The sequence below is a fragment of the Notechis scutatus genome, chromosome 3 (assembly GCF_049901735.1).
Source record: "Notechis scutatus isolate UNSWTSFEM ecotype Mainland chromosome 3, rNotScu1.2, whole genome shotgun sequence".
NCBI classification, from domain to species: Eukaryota; Metazoa; Chordata; class Lepidosauria; order Squamata; family Elapidae; genus Notechis; species Notechis scutatus.
Genome location: NC_142011.1, coordinates 148,790,001 through 148,817,106, shown reverse-complemented (window position 1 = coordinate 148,817,106; position 27,106 = coordinate 148,790,001). Strand labels below are relative to the sequence as shown.

Genomic DNA, 27,106 nt, shown 5'->3' with positions numbered 1-27,106 from the left:
CAATGCTTAAAATTTGTCAGGAAAGAAACATTTCTGTTTTCAGTTTCATATCTTACAAAATTGTTGTAAGTAGCTATGGGAAATTATTTAATATGTGAGTACATATACAATATATTTATATAAACAGAAACTGCAGTAGTTTATTAGGAAGGTCTTCTGAAACATATTGAATTCTCTTTAATAAACGGTTAAGGTTAGGGTGTCTTCATAGTAGGATGCCATAATAATCTAAAGTGCAAAGAAGGATATATTAAGGAAATGCCTTTGTTAAAAATATGTCTATAAAAGAACAATGTACTTGTAGATCCCCATATATTACTAAATTAGTCTCCAGGTTCCTCATTATGCTGATTATGTAGAATTGTTGAAAGTTGTAATTCACCATAATTAAGAGGATGACAACTTTCCCTACTTAACGTGCCACCTACACTAAGCAATATCAATTATAATTCTAATAAAATAATTCTTCAAGCAATCACATATCTCAATCAGATGTTTATTTTGGGGTATACAATGTTTTTGTCTTTCAGAAATACAAACTAATATCTGCTGTAATTTTTTTTAATCCCAGAAGAAGGCAGTAGCAAAATATTTCAGTAAAGCTGACAAGGAGACTGGATTCAGTCACCAGGAATTGAATTCTACTTTTTTAATTATTTTTTTAAAAAAATCTAAATATATATAGGATATTGAGGGGGGATTAGATTGCTTTTTGTTTGCTTATATAATGTCTGTTTTAATATTCCAAGGCTTAGTAGTGTGTGATTTATTTATATCACAAAGAACTAACAGAACTTGATTTAAAAATTTACTTTTGCACTATATTGTGTTAGATAAGATCCAGTCCATTTTATCTATTTATCCCAACCACAGTTATTTTTGGATGCTTTGGATTATCCATATGCATTTCATTTTCATGTTACACTTTGTTGCAAAATGAAGAGAATTGTTTTTCTTGGTGTATAATCAGGGCAGGGGCTTGATAATTTTCTGGTTTTATTAGTGACTTGAGCATGGAAAGAGACATTTTACAGGGATTTTGATTTTTATGACTAGGCTGTTTCAAGTGGTTGTTCTTTCATTTACCCATTTATACATTCAGGATGTTTTCAATATAGTGGATGTTGGTCTGAACTCTTCAAAGTTTCTTTTCCATGCATAGTATTTACATATAATATACATAAAGCTATGGGAGAAGTTGTCCAGAGTTGGGAGTTTAGTGGCACTATTATGCTAATGTATAGCTTTTGCTCTCTTTTCTATCAAAACCTAAGAATTTTCTAAATGAGACCCTAAAATAGTAGATTGGATGAGGATGAACAAGTTAAGGCTTTATCCAAATTATATAGGACTGTTTCAGATAAGTCATAATGCAGATTAATAATAGAATTCAACTTGCACTGATTGGGATTATATTTATTTATTTAATATATATCCTACCTTTATTATTTCTTTAAACAACTCAAACTCAAGGCAGCTAACATACATAATACTTCTTCCTTCCTCTTTTCCCCACAACAACAACAACCCTGTGAAGTTTGGGCTCAGATTGGTCTCTAAAGTGAGACTAGAACTCATGGTCTCTCACTTTCTAGCCAGATGCTTTTACCACTATACCACACTGGCTTTCAATCAAATTGCCTCTAAAATAAACATCCACAACCTAAATGCTCTCCAGTTCTCAGCTCTTTTTTAGAAAATGTTGAGAATTGTAGTTAAAAGTATAGATAAAATGCGGATTGAGAATGGCTATTGTAAATAGCCTGAGTCATAGTTTGGATGTGCTTGTGAATTTACCTACATATGCCTAGAATATATATTACATGGATTTGCACTCTACATGAGCTACCTTTGAAAAATATTTGGTGACACTAGCTATTCCTGAATGCTGCATTGAAGACTATTGACAAGTGCCTGTTAAAAGATATATGACTGCTCTAGGTTGAGTTAAAGTCTAATTATATTCTATAAATTGCAGATTGAGACTGCACGTGTACCCACACACACGCACACACATACACACACAGAGAACACACACATTATCCTTCATTAGCTTGCCAGGATTTAGGTTATTTAGGACTTTAATCCTGCCATCTTTTAGATACATTTTTATAAGAATGAAAGAGAAACAATTTTCTGGCTGTTTCTGTATTTATAATTCTTCATAAAGGAAAGCATGACTAAACTGTCCTTTTGAGCAGATGGTTTCATGTCAAACTATATAAGAGTATATTGTTTGATTGTCGTGTTGTTCCTTTGGTTTAAATGTACTTAAGTATGCATATATTAATTCATACCAACTAGGAAATTATAATTAAGTTCCAAAAAAGATGACATTGAGAAACAAATTTCTATTTATATTTCTGTTTCAGTATGTCTTGCCTTGTCTTCATGAGGTAATAGTTGTGAGAAAGCCTGTGTATATATAAGAAAAATTTGGCTAGTTATAGGCTGTTAATTTGTCAGAATGTGTTTTTTATGTAGGTACAGATATAGAAAAATAATTGACTATGTCCGAGTTTTATTTATTGAAATGTATTTTATTTTAATATATTTATGTCCTTTTGTTTTCCAAGTTAAGTGACTTGTTTCACTTCAATAACTATTCATTTTTCTAAAGTTTATCTGGTGATGATTCTCTTTAGCTAATATTTTCAATTCGTTATGCCTAGGTACTGCAGGGGTCTCACAACAGGGATGATTCTACATGAATTTGCTGAAATTCTTAAGCAAATGCGGGTGAGTTAAGGTTGAATTTCTATCCTTAACTCTCACATTTTCTTGCTTTTGTGGGTTTTAAGTTATTACTTTAAGATGCAGTCATTTTGGCCTACATGTATCAATTCTAATAAATGACCAGTTATATGGAGGTGTTTTGCTAAAAGTTTTCTAACTTATAGAAAATTCTGTGTAGTTGCCAATAGATACTAGATCTAAGTGCATTACTTCTTGAATCACCAGTCATATTTAAACATGGAATTTAGACAATTATGGTCAAAACTTTAAAGTATTTTTTTAAATATCTGCTTTAAAAAAGCAAGTTTGTATTGATTATCTCTAGAGTATAAGTATTATATAACCAGCCAAGCTGGGTATTGCCTATCTGATATATCATTTATCAGGTGCTAAATATTTTACACTACTAGGCAAATGGCAAAACCAAGAGATGTATAAGATGATTTTTCCCAGATCAAAAATTCTGATAAAGCTTTGATAAAACTGATTTTTATATACCACAAACTAGACAACACAATTACGATTTAAAAAAAAACCCAATACTATTACAAGGAGAGCTATGCAATATTTATACACAAGTGTTAGAAGTATAACTTAAACCTGCAACTGCAAGAAATTTCTATTGAAACGTTTTCTTTATCTTGCCCACTTTGCTTAAGCATTACAGCACATCTTTAGTGCTTTGCTTAAAAGCACCAAAACATTTATCAACACTTGAGACATACTGTTGATAAATGAGAGACATTTATGAGACTTCAATCCTGAGGCTTGCAATGAAAATATAGGAGTAATCAAGATGGGGTATCTTGTTAATATTAACAAAACGATACGATGTTGAAAACCATATGTTCTAGTTTAAATTTCAAGTAAGAATTTATAAAATAGTATACCGGCTTCAAAATATTTTCTTTACTATTATTTATTCCAGAATGTTCTAATGTATTATCTCTATTTTTATATATATTTAATGTATATACCAATATACATTAATATATATATAGTAATATATTTAATGTATATACCAATTCTTCAATTAGAGACATTGAGTTAATTTGCAGCATTATTAGTACATAAATATATTTTGGAATTTAATAGGAAAACCCACATGAAAATGTATGTGTGTGTAATTTGTAATAATCTAGAAAACAAACACATAGTATACAAATCCCTGCAGAAAATGTATTAATACTGGAAAAATTAATTTCAGACTTTTTTTCCCTTTAAAAGCATTTTTGGACTCTGAAAAGAAGCTTTTTTCTCATCGAATATTGTCGAGGGATGAATGTATTGATCCATATTCAAAAACTGGCAACCTTAGGTATGTATTGTGAATAGACTGTTGTTTATGGAATAAATATACAAAATACATTGGTGGAAATAACAGATAAAAAAATTAAATATTACAAGTATTTCCTGTATTCTGAACTTACATTTCAGCTACATGCACAAGTATTTCTGTCAACTTTGACTGAAAAGAAATATTTGTAATAGCTAAATTGAATGCTGTGTTTGTATCTCTATATGTTAGAAAAATCATTTGTCCTAACCTTTATTTTGTGTATTTCTTTCTAAGTTATACTTTGGTAACAAAAATGAGTACCAATTTATATTAATTCTTAAAACATTACTATTTTGTAGAGTACATTTTGGATTTTTTGTTGTATTTTAATAATTTATGATGCTAAATATATTGTCAAACACAAGAAATCAAGGACCAAGCCTGTTCAAATGAGTATAAGTTTATTCCTTGCTACCTCTCTACAAAAACCTGAACTCTCAGTCAGGGGAGATTGGCAATAGATAAGAGTCAGTGGAATTCAAAAAGGGCTGGACTTTGAGTTCTTGTGGCCTGAGGGACTCCATACCGATGATGCACCAGACTCCTTCCTTGGGCTCAGCTGGTCATCTACATTTATCATGAGAATAATTCTGGTTTTGTTTGTTGTGTTGATTTTTTAACTCATTTATTAAAATTGAATAGTGTATAACAAAAATTATAATTGATGTATGTTCCACCTTACTAACGTCTGTGCATTTTATTTAGACTGTCAGGATCTTGCCGTTGCTTTTTCTAAACTATATTGCATGAACTTTGTTTTTTGTCAACTCTGATTTTTTCTCTTGCTGCCCCTTCTTTAGTAATTAAGCTAAAGTATCCCCTAAGCAAAATCATATCTGTTTTTATCTTCATCTGAGATGGAATTCCTTCTGTACCTACTTACTGGTTGCTTTAGGCAACAGAGGATCATACTTGACCAGTTAGTTGGTGGTAGAACTGAATGTCAGATGAACCTAAAAAAAATGACTGTTTGCTTATATGTTTCTGTCAACTTGTCATAACCTACTAGTAATTATTTTAGAGTTATCTAAAAGTAGATAATCAAAATAAATTAATTTTGTTCCCTGGTTGTAGGAACTTATTTCCTTGTGGGGATTCCATGGTTTGCATTATTGATGACAGAGAAGATGTTTGGAAATTTGCACCTAATTTGATCACTGTGAAGAAATATGTATATTTTCAGGGTATAGGTGATATTAATGCACCACCTGGCTCAAAGGAAGCTCAAATGAGAAAGAAAGGTAACTGTCCAATATACACATTAGTGTGAAACTAAGTTCTAATTTTCGATGTTTGCATCATACAAAGACAATTGTCTTTACCTTTGTTTAAGCAAACTATTAACTAATCTAAGACAGTGTTTGAAAACCAACAGAATCAAATTTTTCTATTATACATTTAGCAGATATCTATAATCACTTTTTAAAATGATTACAAGATTGCTAGAAATTGATACCGTATATACTCGAGTATAAGCCGAGTTTTTCAGCCCATTTTTTGTGCTGAAAAAATCCTCCTCGGCTTATACTCGAGTCAGATTCCCCTCTGAAAAAAAAATGGTGTGGAGCTCCGGAGCTGGGCAGGCGCTTCCCTGCTTCCGTGTTTCCTTTGCAACTTTTAAGCATGGGGGTAATCGGAAGCAGAAAAGTTCTTGCATGAGGATATATTTTTTCTTTTTTTAACTGTTTTTAGGGGGGGGGAAAGACCCACCGCCATGTGAGAAGGCTCAGACACGAAATCTATCCGCCCGAAAATAAGTGTGTGTGTGTGGGGGGGAATTTTAACAGAGGGAAGATGTAGGGAGAAGGCAAAAGCGACGGAAGATCCTTCAGGGAAACTGAGGGGAGACTCACCCTTGGTCCAGATGAGCCCCTTCCCGCCCCTAAGGAAGCAGAGGCAGCCAGCAAGGGCAGGCAAGCCCGCTTCACAGACTCTGTCCGTCCTCACTCCCACCCACCCAAAGCCACGAAGTCCCCCAATCGCGCAGCCCAGAATCGCCCTCCCCTCGGGGCAGCAATGACGGCCGGTTTTTCCCGAGACAAGAAGCTCCGCCGTGCAATGAAAGCGCCCTGGCTCTAGGCTCAGAAAACAACGCGAGCCGAGGTCGCTTCGGCTCCGCTCGGCTTCTCCAACATCCGGCACCGCCCTGTTCTATGTGCCGGGCCCGGCAAGTCCGAGCAGCCAGCGTGTGGAGCAGTGCGGCGCCGGAGATCATTGGCTGCCTCTTTCGCAGCACGGGAGGCCTCCCCCGGCTGGCCAGCTGCTCTCCTCCTCTGCCTGTTTGTTCTGTGTGACCGAGGAGGAGGAGACCGGCCGGCTGGTTGGGGGAGGCTTTCTGCGCCGAGGGAGGCGGCTGTTGGTGTCCGGCTTTGCTCCGCTTCTCCGGCGCGGCCCTGTTCTTTACTTGGGCAGCCGGGCGCCCGCAACGGGAAGGGAAAGGCAAAGCGCTTTTGCCTTTCCCTTCCCGGCTGGGGCTGTTGGGAGTTGCTGCCGCCGGTGGGGCCCCAGTCCCACCGCCTCAGGAAGGGAAAGGCAAAGCGCTTTTTGCCTTTCCCTTCCCGGCTGGGGCTGTTGGGAGTTGCTGCCGCCGGTGCGGCCCCAGTCCCGCCGCCTCGAGAAGGGAAAGGCAAAGCGCTTTTTGCCTTTCCCTTCCTGGCTGGGGCTGTTGGGAGTTGCTGCCGCCGGTGCGGCCCCAGTCCCGCGTCGCCTCGGGAAGGGAAAGGCAAAAAGCGCTTTGCCTTTCCCTTCCCGTTGCGGACGCCCGGCTGCCCAAGTAAAGAACAGGGCCGCGCCGGAGAAGCGGAGCAAAGCCGGACACCAACAGCCGCCTCCCTCGGCGCAGAAAGCCTCCCCCAACCAGCCGGCCGGTCTCCTCTTCCTCGGTCACACAGAACAAACAGGCAGAGAAGGAGGAGAGCAGCTGGCCAGCCGGGAGGCCTCCCGTGCTGCGAAAGAGGCAGCCAACGATCTCCGGCGCCGCCCTGCTCCACACGCTGGCTGCTCGGAGTTGCCGGGCCCGGCACATAGAACAGGGCGGTGCCGGATGTTGGAGAAGCCGAGCGGAGCCGAAGCGACCTCGGCTCGCGTTGTTTTCTGAGCCTAGAGCCAGGGCGCTTTCATTGCATGGTGGAGCTTCTTGTCTCGGGAAAAACCGGCCGTCGTTGCTGCCCCCTGAGGGGAGGGCGATTCTGGGCTGTGCGATTGGGGGACTTCGTGGCTTTGGGTGGGTGGGAGTGAGGACGGACAGAGTCTGTGAAGCGGGGCTTGCCTGCCCTTGCTGGCTGCCTCTGCTTCCTTAGGGGCGGGGAAGGGGGCTCATCTGGACCAAGGGTGAGTCTCCCCCTCAGTTTCCCCTGAAGGATCTTCCGTCGCTTTTGCCTTCTCCCTACATCTCCACTCAGGTGTCCGGCTGAGCCCCAGCCCGTCGGGAGTTGCTGCCGCCAGTGCGGCTCCGGTCCCGCGTTGCCTTGGGAAGGGTGGGGCAAAACCAGGAGCCGCTGAGCCTGAGCCTCCGGTGCCGCTGCTGCTGTTGCAAAGCGCTGCTGCGGCTCTTCCTTTTTGCCTTTCCCTTCCCGAGGCGACGCGGGACTGGGGCCGCGCCGGCGGTAGCGACTCCTGACTCAGGGGGCCTCCGAGGGAGGGGAAGAGAGTGACTCCTGCCTCCCGCTGTCATCATCATCTTCTTCTTTTGGGTTAGTGAATCAATTAAACCTTTCATGATAGTGAGATCGTTTCCCAAATTAATTATTTTTATTTTTGAAATTTACCAGTAGCTACTGCATTTCCCACCCTCGGCTTATACTCGAGTCAATAAGTTTTCCCAGTTTTTTTGTGTAAAATTAGGTGCCTCGGCTTATATTCGGGTCGACTTATACTCGAGTATATACGGTATGTAGAAATGGTTTTTATTGGATGGGAAGTCATCAATGCTAGTATAAGGTAACTTACACTTATCAACTATATTTTAAAAGCTGCCTCCTTTTAAGAATAATTTTGCATTGTAATTATATGTGAGCTTTTTCAACAATATTAGGATAGATTTTTAACAGAAATAAATCGATATAGGGAGAAAGAAATGAAGTATTTTTCTGTGGTATGTCCTCAGCCTGGATTCTTTTGTCCTACTACTTGCAACTTTAAAAGTAGAAGTGAGAGAAAGAAAGTTGTTCTAAAAACACATAATAACTTGTCTGTCATCTAATCTGTAACCAGCTTATTAATCTGGCTCAAGCAGATCCAAATTAGGCACCTCAACTTGAAAAGGAATTAATAACCACCATAGATGCTTCTCTGAATAGCTCATACATTGTGTTGAACTATAATTTATCCATAATTGATAGTGGTTTGTCTTGTAGACAAAAGTAAGATATAAACTGTGATTTATAAACCACAATGGTTGGATTTATATGTTGTGCTTAGCCAAATAAAAGCCCAACGAGCACAGTGCATTGTTTGAACCCAGCCAGTGACAGTAGGACTAAATGTGCTTTATTACAAATTGGACTTAATTAAAGCAGACTGGTGAATAACAGCAGATAGAGCCAGTTACACACTTCTTATGTATGCCCCCCCCCCCACTTGTGCTGTTGTATATTCATAAGCGCTCTTTACATGATGGCTGAAAAATAAGGGTGTAATGTTCTCCCTGCCTCTAATTACATGCCGAGAATGTTCTCTGCTGTTTATCTCTTATGAAAAGTAAGACAAAAGAGAGTTAGTCCAGGCTATAGGTGACATTTATGAAAATGGACATCTAAATATGTAGAAACAGAAATATACAATTATATTTTTTTCAATGAACTGTGTCATTATGCTGAAGCACATCGGCCCAGGGGCCAGATCCGGCCCGCGGGGTGATTAGATCTGGCCCGCAGGGCCACCCTGGAAATGGCGAAAGACTGGCCTGCGGTGCCTCTGCCAGCAAAAACAGAACTTGGGTGGGCTGCACACAGCCCTCTTCAGCTCTGTTTTCATTGGCAGAGGGTTACTTACAGGAGGCCATTGCAGCCGAAAACAGAGCTCAGGAGCCTGTTTTCTCTGGCAGAGGGCTTGGGCCACCACAGGCACCCCTGACACGAGTGATGTCGAGCTGACCACACCCACTCTGGCCACGCCCACTCTGGCCCTCCGAGGTAAAATACAATCCTGATGCAGCCTTCAATGAAATTGAGTTTGACACCTCTGTTCTAATAGAATTCACACTATCCAGCTGGTATACTTCAGTTAGGAAAATGATATAAATGGAATAATCTCCTTGATCTCTTTTGTACTCAGGGAGATAATACATTCTAATTGTATGAATTTTAAATAGAGATATAATCTTGTAGCTGAAGATGAAATAATGTGCTTTTCACTATTTTGTGTAGCCATAAATAATACTGTTTTTAACCCTGAATCAATTAAATCTCTGTGCAGCATCAAAATATAATTGGCTCGGCTTCTTTCCCTCCCCGTGGATAGGGGTAGGGAAGGGGGAATGTCATTAACTAATTTCCATGGGGTGTTTTTTGTATTCCTTATATGATTATTACAAAAATCATGCAGGCCCAGGTTTTTGCCTTAAATAAAGATGCAATGTATTTAATTGGATAATTTATATTCTTTGATTGACTTACTTGTGTAAGTTGAATTTGAATTTAATTCATATTGTATATTTAATTTAGCAAATCATTCCTCAAAATTAATGGATGCAGCTGATCCAGCCGCAGTAATAAAAGATTCTGAAGAAATGAAGAACACTGGAAATGTGGAAGAACAGAGCAATGGCATTAAAAAATCTACAAAAGAAGTAAATGGCAATAATTCTGTCAGCAGTGAGACTTCACCATGTGATTTGAATTCTAACAATAAAGGAACAACAGACTCTTTGTGTGATTCTGATCAGATAACAAATGTTCCTAATACAAATAATCAGATGAGCGCCAAGGAATCTTGTGTACCTTCAGATCAGGAAAACAGGAAAACAGGCAAGCAGCAGATTCAAGACAAAACAGCCAATTATTTGGACTTCGAGTTGTCTAGTGATAGTGAAAGTGATAGTGGCCTGGAAGCTAAAAAATCTTTATCTTCTTCTGCCTCTGATAGTGAAAATGAAGGGAAAAGAAGCTGGAAAAAGTCAAAGCATTCTGTGCAGGAAGAAAAGAGTGTACATCTGCAGGAAAACGATACAAATTTAGAAAAAGACGGACAGTTGAACCATTCTGGAGACTCTGTACCTTCACTTACTGTTAATACACATGCCAAAGCTTTGGATTTGGAAACACGTGAAGAAATTGAACAAGATAGCCTTTGTAGTCTAGGAAATGGTTGTGTAGACAAGAAGGAAGCTGAGACAGAGTCTCAAAACAGTGAACAATCTGGCATAACTGTAGGAGAATCTTTAGATCAAAGTATGGAAGAAGAAGAAGAAGATGACACAGATCATGATGACCATTTAATATACCTTGAAGAAATTCTTGTCAGAGTGCATACAGATTATTATTCCAAGTATGATAAATATGTCAGAAAAGAAACGGATGAACTTCCAGATATACGAAAAATAGTGCCAGAACTGAAACAAAAAGTTTTGTCAGATGTTACTATATTATTTAGTGGATTGTACCCTACAAATTTTCCTATAGAAAAAACACGGGAGCATTATCATGCTACTGCACTTGGAGCTAAGATTACAAAAAATCTTGCATTGAATGAAGATGACCCCAATAAGCCAACCCACCTTATTGCAGCCAGAGCAGGTAAATAGAAAGTAAAATTACTTTGAATTTGAAGAATGAGTCTCTCCTGGGTAGCCGTCATGCTTTTCCTTTGTTGTATTAATTAGATCCGTCAGTAAAATTGTATAGCTATGTACTTCTTTTGCACTGAGTTAAATTAAAATTATTTTTTTATTTTCATAAAACATAGTACATCTGAAACTCAATTTTGCCATCATAACTGAAGTACAACATATTCTTATTGAAGCAAATTATAAGACGAATCTCACAAAGTTACAAACGTTGAAACAATTGAAATCTGTATTGTTCATATACATTATTTTAACTCTGCTAAGTTTAGTAGGAGTTGGGTATGTGGAAAGTGTAACCAGAATTGATTTACCACAAACATTTTATTTCCCAAATACTCACATTTGGTTGCTTAAATAGGCACAGAAAAAGTCCGGCAAGCTCAGAACTGTAAAAATCTTCATATTGTAAATCCAGATTGGTTATGGTGCTGCTTGGAACGATGGGACAAAGTAGAGGAACAACTGTTTCCTTTGAAGGAGGATTACTTCAAAACACAAAGGTAACAAGTAATAATTGATTATATAGAGATTCTGTTGTTTATGTGTGACTTGCTTGTGTTTAAAAATTAATGTCCCGCCTTCAGAAAAGGTATTAGAGAAAAATCTCTAAAGCTTGTAAGGGAATGTGAGAATGACCTTGAAGAAAGGAAACAACCAGACGAAAGACGGGAGTCTCCAGTAGAAATTCAAGAAACTTAGAAAAGACTAGTCCAAATGGATAAAAGCAGTTAAAACTGGCAGTGGAAATTTTTTTATTTTCAGATTTGCAAGATTGATGTATACTTTTATTCCTCTTATGTAACCTGTAACATAACAAAGAACAAGTTGTCATAAGAAGAGGCTATGTTGGGGATGTGGACATTCTAAAAGTCATTTATTGCAAGATCAGCTGGACTTGAAGAATAGACCTTACTGAGTTGACTTATGTTCCTCAGCCTTAGCAGGAAGCTTCCCTTCAAGTGAGAGAATGGTTGGGAAATTAAGACAATGGGAGTCAAAGAACTTATGCAGCTTCTGGGAATGGATTGTTTTTAATGGAATTTCTTGTGGACATGTCAGTTACCATATGACTGGACTTAATGTTATAGTTATAAAGTTTTAGTTATAACTCTATAACTATAAAATTCTTTTTTATAAAAGCCTAGATAGTATATCGTTTATAAAAACTATAATAAAGCTATGGAGTTATAAATAATTTTATATTTCTTTGATGGTCATTAAGCAAGTCACAGTTATTAAATGAATCCAATGGTTGTGAGTCCATCTTATCCAATGGGCTTTTTGCTGAAAAATGGCAAAAACTGTTGCAAAACATGATCACATGACTATGGGATGCTGCAACCTGTCGTAAATGCGAGCTGATTGCTAAGTAGCCAAATTACAATCATAACTGTGGGGTAGAACAACAGTTGTAATTTAGAGGATAGATCTTTTTTTGAATCTATCCTGACTTCAAATGCTCATTAAGCAATTGGTTGTAAGTTGAAAACTACCTATAGTTAATAAATGAAGGATTCACTATTGAGTGGATTGAGAATTATTGTGATTAGGCTAGGCCTACAGCCATCCTATGCATACATCCTATGTATACTAATCTAATAAATAGTGGTGTGAAGAAGAAGGAAGATGAACTTTATAGAAATAAGCAAGAGCTACATATTGATCTATGGGATCAGGGAACCAGAGCACTGGGTAATATAGCAATAGCATTTAGACTTATATAGTGCCACGTAGCATTTTACAGCCCTCTCTGGGTGGTTTACAATGTAAGCATTATTTGCATGTTGTCCCAGACAATCTGGATCCTCATTTTACCAACATCAGAAGTATGGGTCAACCTTGAGCCCCATCAGGATCGAATTCCAGGCTGTGGGCAGAGTTTTGCCTGCAATACTGCACTTTAATTACTGCACCACCATTAACTATTCCTAGGGCAGTGCTTAAAGTGCAGTATTGTTCCAGCAAGCCACTGATCCCACTTAGCTCTTGGAGAGAGGTTCTGTACTTTGATTTTTGCCCAATAAACATTGGTCTTATTCCATATAAATAATAGATTTTGTTTTGATGCATTCTGATTAAAATCCAATAAATTATATTGAACTCTTACAGAAACGACTGTTGTTTTTAGTTATTCTACAAATATCAAAAACTTTGTATAAAATGAGAACATTTTATGTGCAAATTTCTGTATTGGTTATGGATGCAGTCGGCCTAATAATATGACAGTTAAAGAAGTAGTGAATACTAGCTGAGTTTCTTTTTTGTATACTTTTTGTCTTTCCTATTTTTGAATAACTTATTTGTTCGATTCAGTATCTTTTTTGAAATTAGCCATACATTATATAAGTGTGTTCTCACAGTTGGTGTTTTAAAAACCTGAGATGGAAGTGAAATAATTACCCATTTTGTTTTTATGTGGCTTTCACATTGGTTCTTATACATAGGTATACTCTCGAGATGAATTATTTTATTAAAATGCAGGTGATTTTCTTTTCATATTTTATATATCATTTTCAAAGAAGGAAACAGGAAAAGCCTATTGCTAACAGTGTTTTAAATATTTAATCTAACAGAGAAAACAGTCCTGCCATGTTTCCAGATATCCCTAGTGCTTTCCAGACTGCCCTTTTTCATCCAACTCCCATTCATCCAAAGTGTCAGCCTGGGCCTGAAGTTCGACTTTATGATCCCAATACTGGAAAACTAATTAGGAAAGGATCTCAGAATTCCAACCAGTCTCTGTATATTCAAGCACCAGCTCCACCTCTCACTTTAGCAGTCCATGGGGAGCATTCTTTATTCAGGTACATAAATATATTATTTTCCTCTTTTCTATTATATTTAACATGGAAATAAATAATTCATATTATATTTATATATTTTATTTTTTCAAGCAGCGCTTTATTAAAAAAACTGAAAAGCAGTGTAATGCCATTTTTAATATTTAATAAAGTATTTGCAATACCTTTATAAGAATTTCAAATTTCTGTACATCTTGTTTTCAGTTTAAAGTATCCAATTATGACTGTGAATCTGTTACATAGGATAATATAATTTCTTACTCTTTCCTGTAATTGCCAGAAAGGAAATTATAAAAATTGCGGAGAAATACAGATAAGCATTGTTATACTTTACAGAGTCTGATGAGTATTTGTGACATAATAGATGTTATTTTAAAGGTATGAGAGCTATGGCAACAGTTAATTAAAAACTTTGATGTACTTTGCTAAACTGACTTGTTTTATATTTTTAATTTTAGTAGCAAAACCTCACACTTCTAAACACAATTTCTATTTTAATAATATTACCTTAGAGTATGAATCAGTATCTGTCCAAATAAAATTATAAGTACACAAAGCACTTTTAAAACATACACATACTTTGAAGTCCTTTGTTCTGAACTCTCTTTTTGTTTTTATAAGTTCTTTCAGTGGTGGAAAGCTTCCTAAACTTTTATCTTGATCCTGGCAAGAGGGGAGCTGGGAGGGTATTCTAATTGATACTTCCTTTAGAATTCTTTGAACTATCACAGGAAATTCCAAATTGAGCAACATGATTAATAATACATTTTTCCATTGTACGGATTTTGAAATGCCTCTTTATATCATGCCAAAACTGGCATTTTATTCAGTTCCAATCATAACACATTTAATAAGGACGTCTGAATTTTCAGAGCCGTTCAACCACATCAGCAGCTTTTTGATGAAGAAGAAGTTCCGGCAAGTGAAAATGAGGAGCCTGGCCCATCCAGGAGGAAGCGCCAGCCAAGTATGTCTGAGACTATGCCACTTTATACTATGTGCAAGGAGGATTTAGAAAGTATGGATAAAGAGGTAAGCTAGAATAATTGTTCATTAAGTTTTAAAAAATTAGTAATGTATAAACAGGCCATCATTTTGGCTAGGTACTTCCTTTTGGACTTCCTTTTATTAACATGCCCCAGGATGAGGAAATGACAGTTAAGTTCAAAGATAACTTCTTTTGTTTCCATTTATTTAATAGGAGTAATAATATATTTATGTTTCATCCACTTTAATGAGTTACATCATTTTTTTTCATTGTCTTCTTAGCAGAACTTATTTCAAACAATGGGTATTTTGAACTTTAGAGAAGTATCTTTGCTATTGTAAATGAGGGTGTAAAAGACGTATAACAATTACTATTTTGGTAAATGAGAGCTCATGCATATCAATTATTTAATTTTTTAAAAATGAATATTATATGTAGCTGTGCATCAAATATGTGGAACACCAGCTGTAATATCTAAATACAAATTTTAGCTTCAGTAGATCAATCCTGCATACACATATTTTGTATTTATTCTAAAATTTATATTAGAGTAGTTTTAGGTAAAGTCAAGGCCACAGAATAATGTAAAGGTATGGATTCTCCAGAACCTTTTAACACTGTACAGAAAAAAGTTATAAATTAAACAGAAAAATGGTTCATTTCAGGGTTGACATAAAATATGACTCTGTGATGAAATGTGAAAACAACATATAAATGGTAGTGATGCAAACGCTGAGCTGTTTATTACCTTGGACTAATCCAAATGATTCATTCCCTATTTTTGGAAATATAAAATCCAGCTTTCTGATTCCATAGCCTTTAGGAGTACAGAAGATTTTCTTTTAGAATTTTCTTAGTTTCATATCTCAAACTTCATCAAGCGATGTAAAAAAAGTGGACATGATTCCTTCTTTAGTTTTCAAATACACATAGTTCTTTTCTATCATGTGCTAATAATCTTTGTCCCGTGTGAAGTTTTTGAGATGTTTCTTCAATTATTGGAAAAAATCACGCATAAACAAGACCATGAGTATTTTTGCTTTGTCTACCTTTGTCATAGAAAAGTTTTCATACTTTTATTTAATTAAAGCTTTAAATGAAAAAAAAATCATGTAGTGCTTTTCATTGAGATTAAATCAAATCAAACGTGCAAATGTCACATTTTGAATATCCAAATTGAAAAGACATCGTTTAAAATATGTTATTTAAATTAGTGTTTTCATTTTTTTTCCTGAATTCTTTTTCACTCCCAACTAATATTCCTTCACAGGTTGATGATATTTTAGGAGAAGGTAGTGATGACAGTGACAGTGAAAAAAAGAAAACGGAAGAAGAAAAGCAAGAACCACATAGTACTACAAAAGAGACTCTAAATATAAAAGTGGAAGAAAGACCAGTATCAACATCATCAAGTGAAAGAAGTTTGACAGGCAGTATACCCAGGTATTTATTAACATTCTCAAATGACTCCTACGCTTTGGATTTTAAACACAGAAAGCAACAAGTTAAATAGTTGCCAGTAGTTCATTAAAGCCATGGCTATTTGTCTGCCTCTGTATATTGAAAAAACAGGTAGTCATTGACTTATAACTATTTGTTTAATGACGGTGCAAAGTTACAGTGGTGCCAAAAAACTGGTCCTCACAGGTGTCACAGCATTCCCCATGGTCACAAGATAAAAATTCAGGCATTTGATAACTGGAATGTATCTGTGATACATACACTGTCCTGGAATCACATGATCATTATTTGTGCTTTGCCTAGCGGGCTTTCGACAAGCAAAATCAATGGGAGAAGCCAGGCTTGCTTAACATCCATTGTGGTGATTCATCTAACAATTGCAGCAAAAAAGGTCATAAAATTGGACATGACTCGGTTAATAACTGCCTTGCTTTGCAAAGCAAATTCTTGTCTCAGTTGTGATCGTAGGCACCTCTATATCCTTCTTAATATATTTTTGAAGGGTAAAGCTATCTGAAATATGAGCAATTCGTTAGGGAATTCCTAAAATATTTTCCTGCTTTCCCATTCTTCTGGAAATCCTGTATCCCTCTAAATGTTTATTACAAAATACCCTATAGAACAAAGGGGGGTGGTTAAACAACCAAACTTGTTTCATTAATGTTAAGACTAACCATACTTTCATGATATACTTTACTATTATAGTTTAATAATTAATGTTTTCTGATTCTTCATGACCTGATGGACGTTATTAACCATGATCTTGATTGTTTAGCATTTTCTCCAAAGACTGGTTTCTAACATTATGTTTCCAAAATATTTAAGACTTAGCTTCCTGATAAGTGTTGTTTTGTTCTCCAGTGAATTATATTTAGTCCAATCACCAGTGTGTTCTCCATCAGGGGTCTCTTTCTGGGAATGTAAATAGAATCATTGGATTGCATAAGTGTCTTCACCACTGAAAGGGATTAGTATTCTTAGCATAAGGCTACAAATTAATGTGCATAATGAGAGATTGAAGTCTGACAAAAACAGAACATTGCCTCATAAAAACATAATGTAAATTTTCCATACAACACAATTGAGGAACAGTTCCTTAAGTACTGTGTTTCTCATATAATAAGGCCGGGTCTTATTTTTTTTTGAGCCCTGAAAAAACGGCTAGGCCGTCTTTTCGGGGGTGACTTAATTCCCCCCCCCCCCTTGCATCTTCAGGCAGGCGGCGACGGCTTGGATGTTGACCTCGGCGTTGGTGGAGCACTTCATATCGGGGTCAATGCAGGCAGCACCATATCCGGGTGTGCAACAAAAGTGCTTCCTAATGGCAAGCCCCCCCATTCCCCCCATTTTGCATGTTTTAATATAGCCCTTAATTTGGGGGGGGGGCTTAATTTCATTTCATGCCTATAAAACATGCTGGTACTTCCTATTGGGGGAGGCCGTATTGTTGGAGAAACAGGGTACTATTCGTGCTGGCAGCAAGTAATACATTAAAAAGATCTTTGTCAAAAAATGGGTGAAAAAGGAAGGCACATAGGGTTATCTATCTCTTCTGTGCCAACATGCTTTCCTTGAACCTACCACTGGATGTATGTATCTATCTATTTTTATGTATTATATTTTACTTGCTAACATTTAGAGGCTTCCCAACTCCAGATGATTCAATAATGCATTTTGGAAGGGCTCAACCACCATTCTTCCCCCAGGCCTGAGAGAACAGCCAGATTTTCACTGACTTTCCAAAGGTCATCAGGGAAGAAGGGATGCTGCTGTCTTAGAGGGCAGCTGCTACAACTGAGTACATAAATGTTTTCCAACAGAACAATTTATTAACTTCATCAAATTTGCTATCAGTTCACTTTTCTTTCTATTGCTTGAAAGTTTTCATAGATCTAAGAAAGTTACAGAACACTAGCTTGTAAATTATACTGATATAATATACTGAGTATCAGGCTTCAGATTCTGAAACGTTTTATCTCTAATAAAAAATACTCTTAAATTGCTGTTGTACAACATAAACCCTATATTATATAGCAGGTATACATATATTGTCAAAAGATTAAATGAAAACCTAAAGTGTTGCAGACATTTTACAGAAATCATAGAATCAGATATTTGTTAATGTGTGTGTGTGGTGGGGGGGGGGGGAGCTGCTGGTCTCCAGAGAAGTGGCCTAAGCTTAGGTAGGGAGCCATACAAGTTAATGATACTCAGCAGAGGTGGTATTCAGGTTCGGACTGGTTCTGGCGTACTGGTAGCATAAATTTTGAATAGTTCGGAGAACTGGCAAATGCCACCTCTGGCTGTCCCTGCCCACCCGTCCCCGCCCTTTCCTGTCCTATATTCCCTTGGTTTTTAGCTCAGTTGATTCGCTCAGCAGAGCGGATTGCTGCGCCTCAGCTGAGCTAAAAAACAGCTCGCCTCACTAGCGCTGACACAGAGGGTGGTTTTTGAGTGCTGCATGTGCGCGCAAAGCGTGCTGTCAAGTAAGAAGATAGAACCGGTAGGAAAAAAGGTAGAATCCCTGTTACTCAGTAACAATAAAACTATAAATGGTCAAAATTCTGGGGCTATACTTCTAAATTTATTATGCAAACTGATGATTTTATGAATCCATCAAGTTACACATACTACATATTATATTACTAAAGCAACACGAACCTAGACTGATAAAAGTAAAGATAAAGATAAAAATTATCATATATGATGATGACTATTTCTCATATTCTGTCTCATCCCAGATCTTTAAATATTATACCAGTACATATTTTTTCAAAGTATTGCTGATAACTAACTGATGGCTAACATTGAATTTTAGTGTGCACTTCTGTTTAATAGTGTTTCTGTCTTGATGTTTCTCAACTCCTTTCTTCTATTTTTTGATAATTTTTTTTAAAAAATTTAAACAGAAAGATACAGCTAATACATACTAATATAAAGTAACACAATAAAAAGAAAGAAATCATAATGGAAAAAAAGCTAAAAGAGCAATAAAGGAAGGAAAAGAAAAATAGAAAAGAAAACATACAAAGTGGTTTCTTTACAGCAATTTTAAGTACAATTATAAATTTACACATATAAATAAAACTCTTTAATTATTTGATTCCAACAACTATCTTCTTTCATAAGTTCATTTTTTCTTTTAATGTGAAAAGTCCATAAGGAGTTTCTAATCAGCAATAAACATAGTATTTTCTCTGTCAAAGGAGACAATTTAGCCATCTCAGCAACTTACATCATCTTCACCAAATATTCCTTTATTTATTAGTACATGTGATAATCTCGCTGCAGTTATATACAGTAACAGAATTTATGATTCCCCCCCCCAACTGTATATCTATCAATTGCAAAAGAAAAACCATTATTTCTAGCTGTGTCTTCTTTAGAAAAAGTGGTCGTCACCACCTCTTCCATGATAATTTGTCTAAGTTGCCATTATTTCTTGCAAAACTTGACCTTGAAGAGGTATCAAACTCTATTCATCAGAGACAAACATGACAGCTTGTTTAGAAGTAGAGAGATCAATGAATTATCATGAGATACCAGGTAAAGCCCTGTAGATAGCAGGAATAGATACAAATTTGCCAAGTACAAAACTAATTTTATATTCACTTTCAGAGAATATTTCAGTAAAAGCAATTCTAGGAGTTCCATAAAGATAGACAAAGACTTTTTTTTTCAGGAGTTGCTTGTATTATATGAAAAGCACAATGCAAATTATCTGAAGTTTATTCAATGAAAAAATTTCAATCAATTGCCAGCTTGTGTTTCACTCCAGTGTACTATCTAATTGGCACAGCTGTTATTTGGATTAATTATATTTCCAGAAACTATAAAGTGATAGAAGATGCCAGTAGGCATGTATTAAGATAATCCTGGATGTTGACAGAAAATGTGCTATTATGAGGAGCTTGCAGAAAACCTTATATAAAATATTCTCAGAAGTCAGCAGTGCTAGAGCTCTTATTGCTCTTTAGGAAACCAGATCAGAATCAGTTTTTAATTTATATTTAGATTAACAGTTAATTCACAATAATTAAAAATCAAATTTAAATCAGTAGAGACGGATAAGTGAAATTTGAAAATAATTAATTTCCAAAACATATATTTCAAAGAGACTATTCTTTACCTTAAAACCATGGCATTAAAAATCTGGCTATATTCAGGGATTTTAGAAACTGCTGCCTTAAAAGATATTTAAAAGTCATTTTATTGAGCACTTTGGATTATAAGAAATATACAGAACTTCCTTTAACTGCCATGTCAAGGTATTTTTACTGTCAACATTATATATGAGCTCAGTAGCAATGTATAGTATTTCCATGGCTCCACCATCCTCTTTGCTTTTCTTTGCTGTGACTAAAACTGAGGTTGTGTTTTACACTGAATGTATTCTTCCTTTTTTAAAAAAAAGGAATATAGACATGTGAAAAAGTATACCCTATACAAAGTTATTTTTCTTTTTATAAACATATGTGGGTAAATCAATATGTTATCTTTATTAATATAAAGATGATGCAATTCAATAAAAAGCTATGAACTTGTAATCATTTACTTAAACTATGCCATTTCCTATTCTGGAAAATTGAAGTTCACCCTTGTTTCACCTGGGGTTGCCCCTTTGGCATCTCATTGTTATGTATAAGGTCCACTTCTGGTTGATCCTCAGTCTCATGACCATTGGTCTCATCCTGAACCACCCTACGGTAGCAGGAAGAATTCATTATAGATTCTGTGATGGCCAAGACCGAGGCCCTGATGTAGCAAAGCAGCCCCAAACTGTAACATTTTCACCTCTGTGCTTTATAGATAGTATAGTTTGACCTAGTGAAATGCTGTCCTTGGTTTTCACCAAACAGAACTTCTGGTACTCTGGCCCAATAATGCCTCATCTGTGCAGAGCACATCGTTCCAGAAATTCTTTGGCTAGGTGTTCTTGAACAAACTTTAATTTTGCTCTGGTTTAAAGGGAAACTTTTCCAGGCAGCCAAGGATTTCCCCTGGCACATTTCCAATGTATATCTATTTTATGCAGCTTATTTCTAATGGTAGACTCATGCTCTTCTGGATAGTGCAATGATTGATATCCAATCTTTTTGAATCCCTTTCCAAAATCATAGACATCTATAACCTTCTTTCTGAAAGCTTCACAGCTCTTTTGATCTAAGAATGGTGGTACCAGACATTTCCACAGCAAGAGTAAATCAAACTAAATGTTCAAGGTTTCAATCAGACAGGTTCCTTCTACCTAGAGCCTCTCTAATGAAGCAAACATTTACACCTGATCTGGTGCACCGTATTCTAAGTTGGAGTATTGAGAGTAGTGAAAAATATTGAAGTTTGTACTTAATTAAAATTAAGTTTATATTTAATTTTTCTACACACAACTTTCACATTTTTTCATTCAAATTACCCAATGGACTACAAAATGTAAATGGTGCATCATGTTCATTATATTCCCATTTATCAATATTATTAAAATAAATATTAAATTGAATTGAAAAAGTACAAGGTTTCACTGACTGATTGCCCATTTAGCAGTTCAAAGTTATGACAGTGCTGAAAAAATAAGATACCCACACTTAATGAGATTTGCAGTGTCCCACAGTCATGTGATCACCATTACGATCAGTTTTCATTGTTCTGTGCCTGACCTGTTGTTTTTCCCATCCTTGCAGAGTGGAGAGATTGGAGAGGAAAAATTACAGGAGAATAAGCACCACTACATTCCTTTTGATGTGTATTCCTCATTGTGTCCCTACATACCCTCTTGTAATCCCTTCGCCACCAATATTCAAATTCATTATAATTCAATGTAATTGGATTGTAATTGTAATCCAAACCGGTTCCAATTGTGGTCAGTAAATGAGGATTTTCTGTAAAAATACTTGTTCACATTTGTTTATTTGTAAAATTTATTGGCCACCTATCTTACTCCAGGGTAACTCTGGATGGTTTACAATCTTAAAAAGAGAAAAACTATACAAAATCTAAAAGGCGTAAATAAAAGACATCTAAATCTGTATTACATAGTAAATACAATTAGGATACATAATCTTACTTCATTATTGTTGCATTCATATTCCACCTTTTCAGCGTTCAAGGTGAAATACATCAGAATTTCCCCTTGTTTTATCCTGATAGCAATAAAATCTGTGATGAATTGGGCCATAGTTTCAAATACATCGTGGTAGTTGACTAGGGCCTTGAACCTCAGCTTTCAAGCCCAGCATCTTAAACTAATCTGCATATACATATTCGTAAATACGTAGAAATACAATGTATGTGTCTTGATACAGATTATACATGCATATAGATATGATTTAGTCAGATGTTTTTGTTGGAAAACATAATGGAAAAATTCTTAGAACAGTAAACTTAAGAGTATCATAATGCCTCTTTCTGATCCCGTGACCATGGATTTTTAGCAGAAGTATTCCAGGTGAAATGCATTTGTGATAATATGTCAAATTCTAATTGTTCTCTTTGAGGAGAAGATTAATAAGGATTTTTATCTGGTATGCACACCCGAGCCATTTAAAATTACTGTCCTTACCCAAACTATTATTTTTCTTATTAAAGTATTTTCAGGTGAATCTTGGAGAAGTAGGGGAGGGAGGTGAATGTTCCAAAACGGGGATCCAAGTATTCAGGAAATTTTAGTGCATTTTTACTTTCTTACACATTCTAACTATTGACCTTGTCTTAAAATATAAATCATATTTTGGAGACAATTTCATCAGAATTAATACTGTGTAATATTGAAATCAATGTCAAGTGCTTGGTGTTATAAAGCATAGAAAGCTTTTATACTTGTGTGGAAAAAAATTCTGATTTTAAAATGAGCATAAATGGTTTATACTGTAGCAAGAAGTTTTATGCCACAGAAGTGGTTTATTTGCTTGACTGTTTTTTGATTCTTGGAACCCTGATAAAGAGGTAAACCTCTTGTGATAAAAAAAAAAATTGGCTGCATTCAGCTGAAGTTGTTTTTCTTTCTTTTTTTGGCTTAGTTTCTCACAGAATCCTGTCAAATTCTCAGAAAACCCAAATGTTCTGTAGAACGTAGTTCGAAAAACTAGGATACAATCAGGAAAATGTTGAACAGATCAAAAACAAATACAGATACTTGCTCATACAATCATTCTACGATGGAGATGAGAAGTTCCTATACATGATAAATAAAATAAATACTTTGAGGATCTGTTATTTCCCTAATGAATTTTAAAATACCATTCAGGTTTCAAGGTACACACACTTTCATAATTAAACAGCATTGGTTTCTATTGAACGTTTTTGAACGTTTTTCAGCTCATCTTACATCAAACTACCCTATTGCTCCTAAAGCATCTCTTAAGTGGGAGTTTCCTTCTGCAAAAGGGAGAAACTGAGAGCGTTCTTGGAGGCACTTTCTCTTCTCAGCACTTTAATCTTCCTAAGCAATGCAGGCAAAAACCTATATTGGACATTATCATTTTACCTACTTCTTGTTTGGGATTTCAGGAGAAGATCTTATATTCAGCATTCATAGGCCTATTGCTGCAGTAACACAGAATCTCTCATAGCACTGGACTTAGCTTAGTTGATCAAAATTCTTATAGCTATTAGTTGGGTTTTAATTACAATTATTATCTGTGTCCGTACCTGCAGGGGTCACAAGCGAAAGCTAGCTGACGATGATGTTGCCAGTGAATCAAGTAAAGGATCGAGCAATGAAGATGAGGAGGGTAGCAGCTCAGAGGCTGATGAAATGGCGGCAGCATTAGAAGCCGAACTGAATGACTTTATGTAACTGAATTTATGCGGAAGTGAGCTTGTTATTTGAGCTTTTTGCAACCACTCAAGATTTGAATGGGCGGGTATTTCCCATCACCTCCAAAAAAAGGTGTATATTTTGCAAATCGCACAGGAGGTGTAATGCGTTATTTTGCAAGGTCTGAAATAGATGTTTTTAAGATACTTATTAAAAGAATGTATACTTTTTTTAAAATGAAAAGTATTAAAGAGGGATTCAGTGTGATATGCCAAAGACATAAGTTCTGTAAAACCTCCTTATACAATGGTGCAAAATTTTGAACTGAAAGATTTTTTTTTTTTTTTAATTGTCATGACGGCTTTGGGAACCAAGCTTCAAAAGGAAAGATCTGAGGAATGTATTGCATGATTAAGCTAAACGGATAGATGAGATGATTTCCTTCATTGTGAAATGTTAAGGAATAAAAAAGGTTTTTTTTTTTACAAGAACATTTTATATTTGTATAGGAACTGAGAAAGGCTGTATGCAAAGCTTTATGGATTCTGCACTTCATGTACCCACCGCTTGCTTCTAAGAGAAATGTAATAATTGACTTTCACGTTTTGTTACTTTATGGATTAGTTGTATTCTTTAAGATTCCATTTAAAATTTAACCTCTATAATTGCAGTTTAAACACGGGCTATTCTGTGTATTACTGTACTGCCATTTAAAAAAATCTTTTATTTTCTGCTGTATTTGAAGGGAATGGCTGCAGGCTAATTCTAGATAGTATTTTATTTCTTTGAAAGAAGAGATGTAAAGTTTTTTGTACATTCTATTTCATATTTGATCTACAAAACAGATTCTTTTCATTTAATAAAAGACATTTTATAAGCTGTGGTTTCAAGTCATGAATTGAAATGTTAATTTCCTAAGACGTATCTTTTCCAAGATTAGATATAATGAATTCTTAATTTTATTTTAAATGAAAGCATGTATGGTAGAATTTTTCTCACTCTTGCTATCTAATCTATTGAGCTAGATTATCTAATTGAACTGACTAGGAATGCTTATAAATCAGTCATACAGTTCTCAATGTGTTTGAATAGATGCTTTATTTTGAGTCATTACTTTTCAAAAAAACACGTTGAGAGGAGGGTTTTAAATTTTAATAAAACTAAAACATCAACATTAAATATCTTTCAATAATACGATTAAGAATTAATAATTTAAGTGTGCTTTCATACAAGTAGATTTACCTAAGTGGAATGTTTGTCTGTAATCCACAATCTTGCATCCTCCAGATAAATTTCAGTTGAACCTGTCTGTTATATCTCCTTGAATAATACCATTCCCTTTGTTGATGTTCTGTCCAAGAGAAAGGAAAGAAAGATCTAACATAATATAAATACTTACTATGTATTAGTGAATAGCTCTTTTTAAAGTATCTTTCTGGTTGAATAGATTGATATAAAATATGCTAATTTCTATAAAGCAAATGCATTTTGTTGGCAAGGCAACTACACATGCTGCTTAGTAGTAAAATTGACCTTGATTTTAGATGAGCTAAAATTTCTTCCTTTACTTGTAGTTAAAAAGTGGGATGTCAGCACCAATGTTATAATTACTGCATGCTGTGTCCTAAAATTTTCTTTATGAACTGATAAATGACACTATTCACTAGAAGCAAAAGAATAACAGAGTTGAAAGGGACCTTGGAGGTCTTCTAGTCCAACCCCCCGTTATAAAATGTTTGTATTTGCTTTGCCACGTAACATGTAATATATATGGAAACCTTTCTTGCTTGAATTTGCTTAAACAACTTTTTTGCAGATATACTGTTAGTTTCTCCATTGCTGCATATTTTCCATTTGTTGTTAATCAGATATTGCTGGTATTATTACATCTTTTACTTTTCATTATTTTTAAATAAGGAGAGCAGCTAAGGCTTTCAAGCGCAGAAAAGGCAGTTACTGCTACAGAGGCAGGCATTACAAGGCATCTTATCCAGGGCATTCCCAATATTACAGATACACTGATTCAAAAAATATTTAAAGCCACAAGTGTCCTGCTCCTCTCTTACGCACTCATACATACCATCATTTGTACACATTTCAATGTGCTATATAAATTCAGAAAAATCTTAAGCAATTTTAAAATTATATAGGGAAGTCAACTTTAATCCAAAGGAAAGGGGGGGAAAGTACATTTGGCAAATATGTTCCACACAAATATTTTTATCAATGCCAAGACAGTTTTAATGAAGAAGCTGTGGTTTGAAGGTCTTGTGTGTGGATTAGTTACATTGCCATAAATTTATTGTGGCAAGGTGCTACAGTTTTTGTTGGGGTTAAAAGTATAGCTACCCACATCCTAGAGCTTATGCAACTAAACTACTTACCTCAGCAAATACATTTTTTAAAAACTCTTCTGTACCTCAAGTATTATTTCAGGCTGAAAATTATCCCATTTAAAGGAACAGAAAACAATCCCTCAGAGGACACGTGATAAAAAGTAGCAAAACTAACATGGAGTTGAAATTCTTTCCAAACATGACACAAACTCTTCTCTAAAACTTTCTGTTGCTTGGGGTATCTTCAGGATTTCAACAAGACAAAGTGAACAAGGGAACAATTTAACCCCTTTTTACATATATGCACAATGCACATAAAATGGGTGGGGTTTCTGTTGCTGGCAATGCCACCTTGGCATTTTTGCCCTTCCCACTGAAGGGGCAGTTTGTATTAAAAAGTATATGTAAATCCTTAAACTTATCTGCATCATCCTTTGTAGATACAGTAAAAATAATTGTCTTATTTTATGCTCCATAGCCTATGGGTCGACGTTATGTGATTTAGAGCAGGGATTGGTACCGGTCCACGGCCCGTTGGGAACCAGGCCACGTGAGCGGTGGACAAGCATGCAAAGCTTTATTTGCGCAGGCAGGGGATTAGGTCGCACACCCAAAGCCATCCCCAGCCACTGCCGGTCCAAGAAGCCAAAAAGTTTGGGGGCCACTGGTTTAGCAATAGCACTTAGACTTACATACCGCTTGACAATGCTGTACAGCCCTCTCTAAGTGGTTTACAGAGTCAGCATATTGCCCTCAACAATCTGGCCCTTATTTTGCCCACCTCAGAAGGATGAAAGGCTGAGTCAACCTTGAGCCTGGTGAGATTTCAACTGCCAAATTGCAGGCAGGCAGCAGAAGTAGCCTGCAGTACTGCATTCTAACCACTGCGCCACCACAGCTCTTTAGAG

At 36.1% G+C, this 27,106-nt stretch overlaps 1 protein-coding gene across 2 annotated transcripts in view; it reads left to right on the top strand.

Moving 5' to 3' along the window:
• The window catches only part of CTDP1 (CTD phosphatase 1), a 43,379-nt gene extending 18,640 nt beyond the window's left edge, over positions 1-24,739 (top strand). For both annotated transcript variants that reach the window (XM_026669934.2, XM_087961444.1), the window contains exons 6-13: positions 3,964-4,054; positions 5,150-5,316; positions 9,739-10,809; positions 11,218-11,359; positions 13,433-13,663; positions 14,533-14,692; positions 15,919-16,091; positions 23,760-24,739. In XM_026669934.2, coding sequence (XP_026525719.2) covers positions 3,964-4,054; positions 5,150-5,316; positions 9,739-10,809; positions 11,218-11,359; positions 13,433-13,663; positions 14,533-14,692; positions 15,919-16,091; positions 23,760-23,901 — 2,177 coding nt within the window. In that variant the 3' untranslated portion in view covers positions 23,902-24,739. The remainder of the gene's footprint in view (positions 1-3,963; positions 4,055-5,149; positions 5,317-9,738; positions 10,810-11,217; positions 11,360-13,432; positions 13,664-14,532; positions 14,693-15,918; positions 16,092-23,759) is intronic.
• The last annotated feature ends 2,367 nt before the right edge of the window (positions 24,740-27,106 follow it).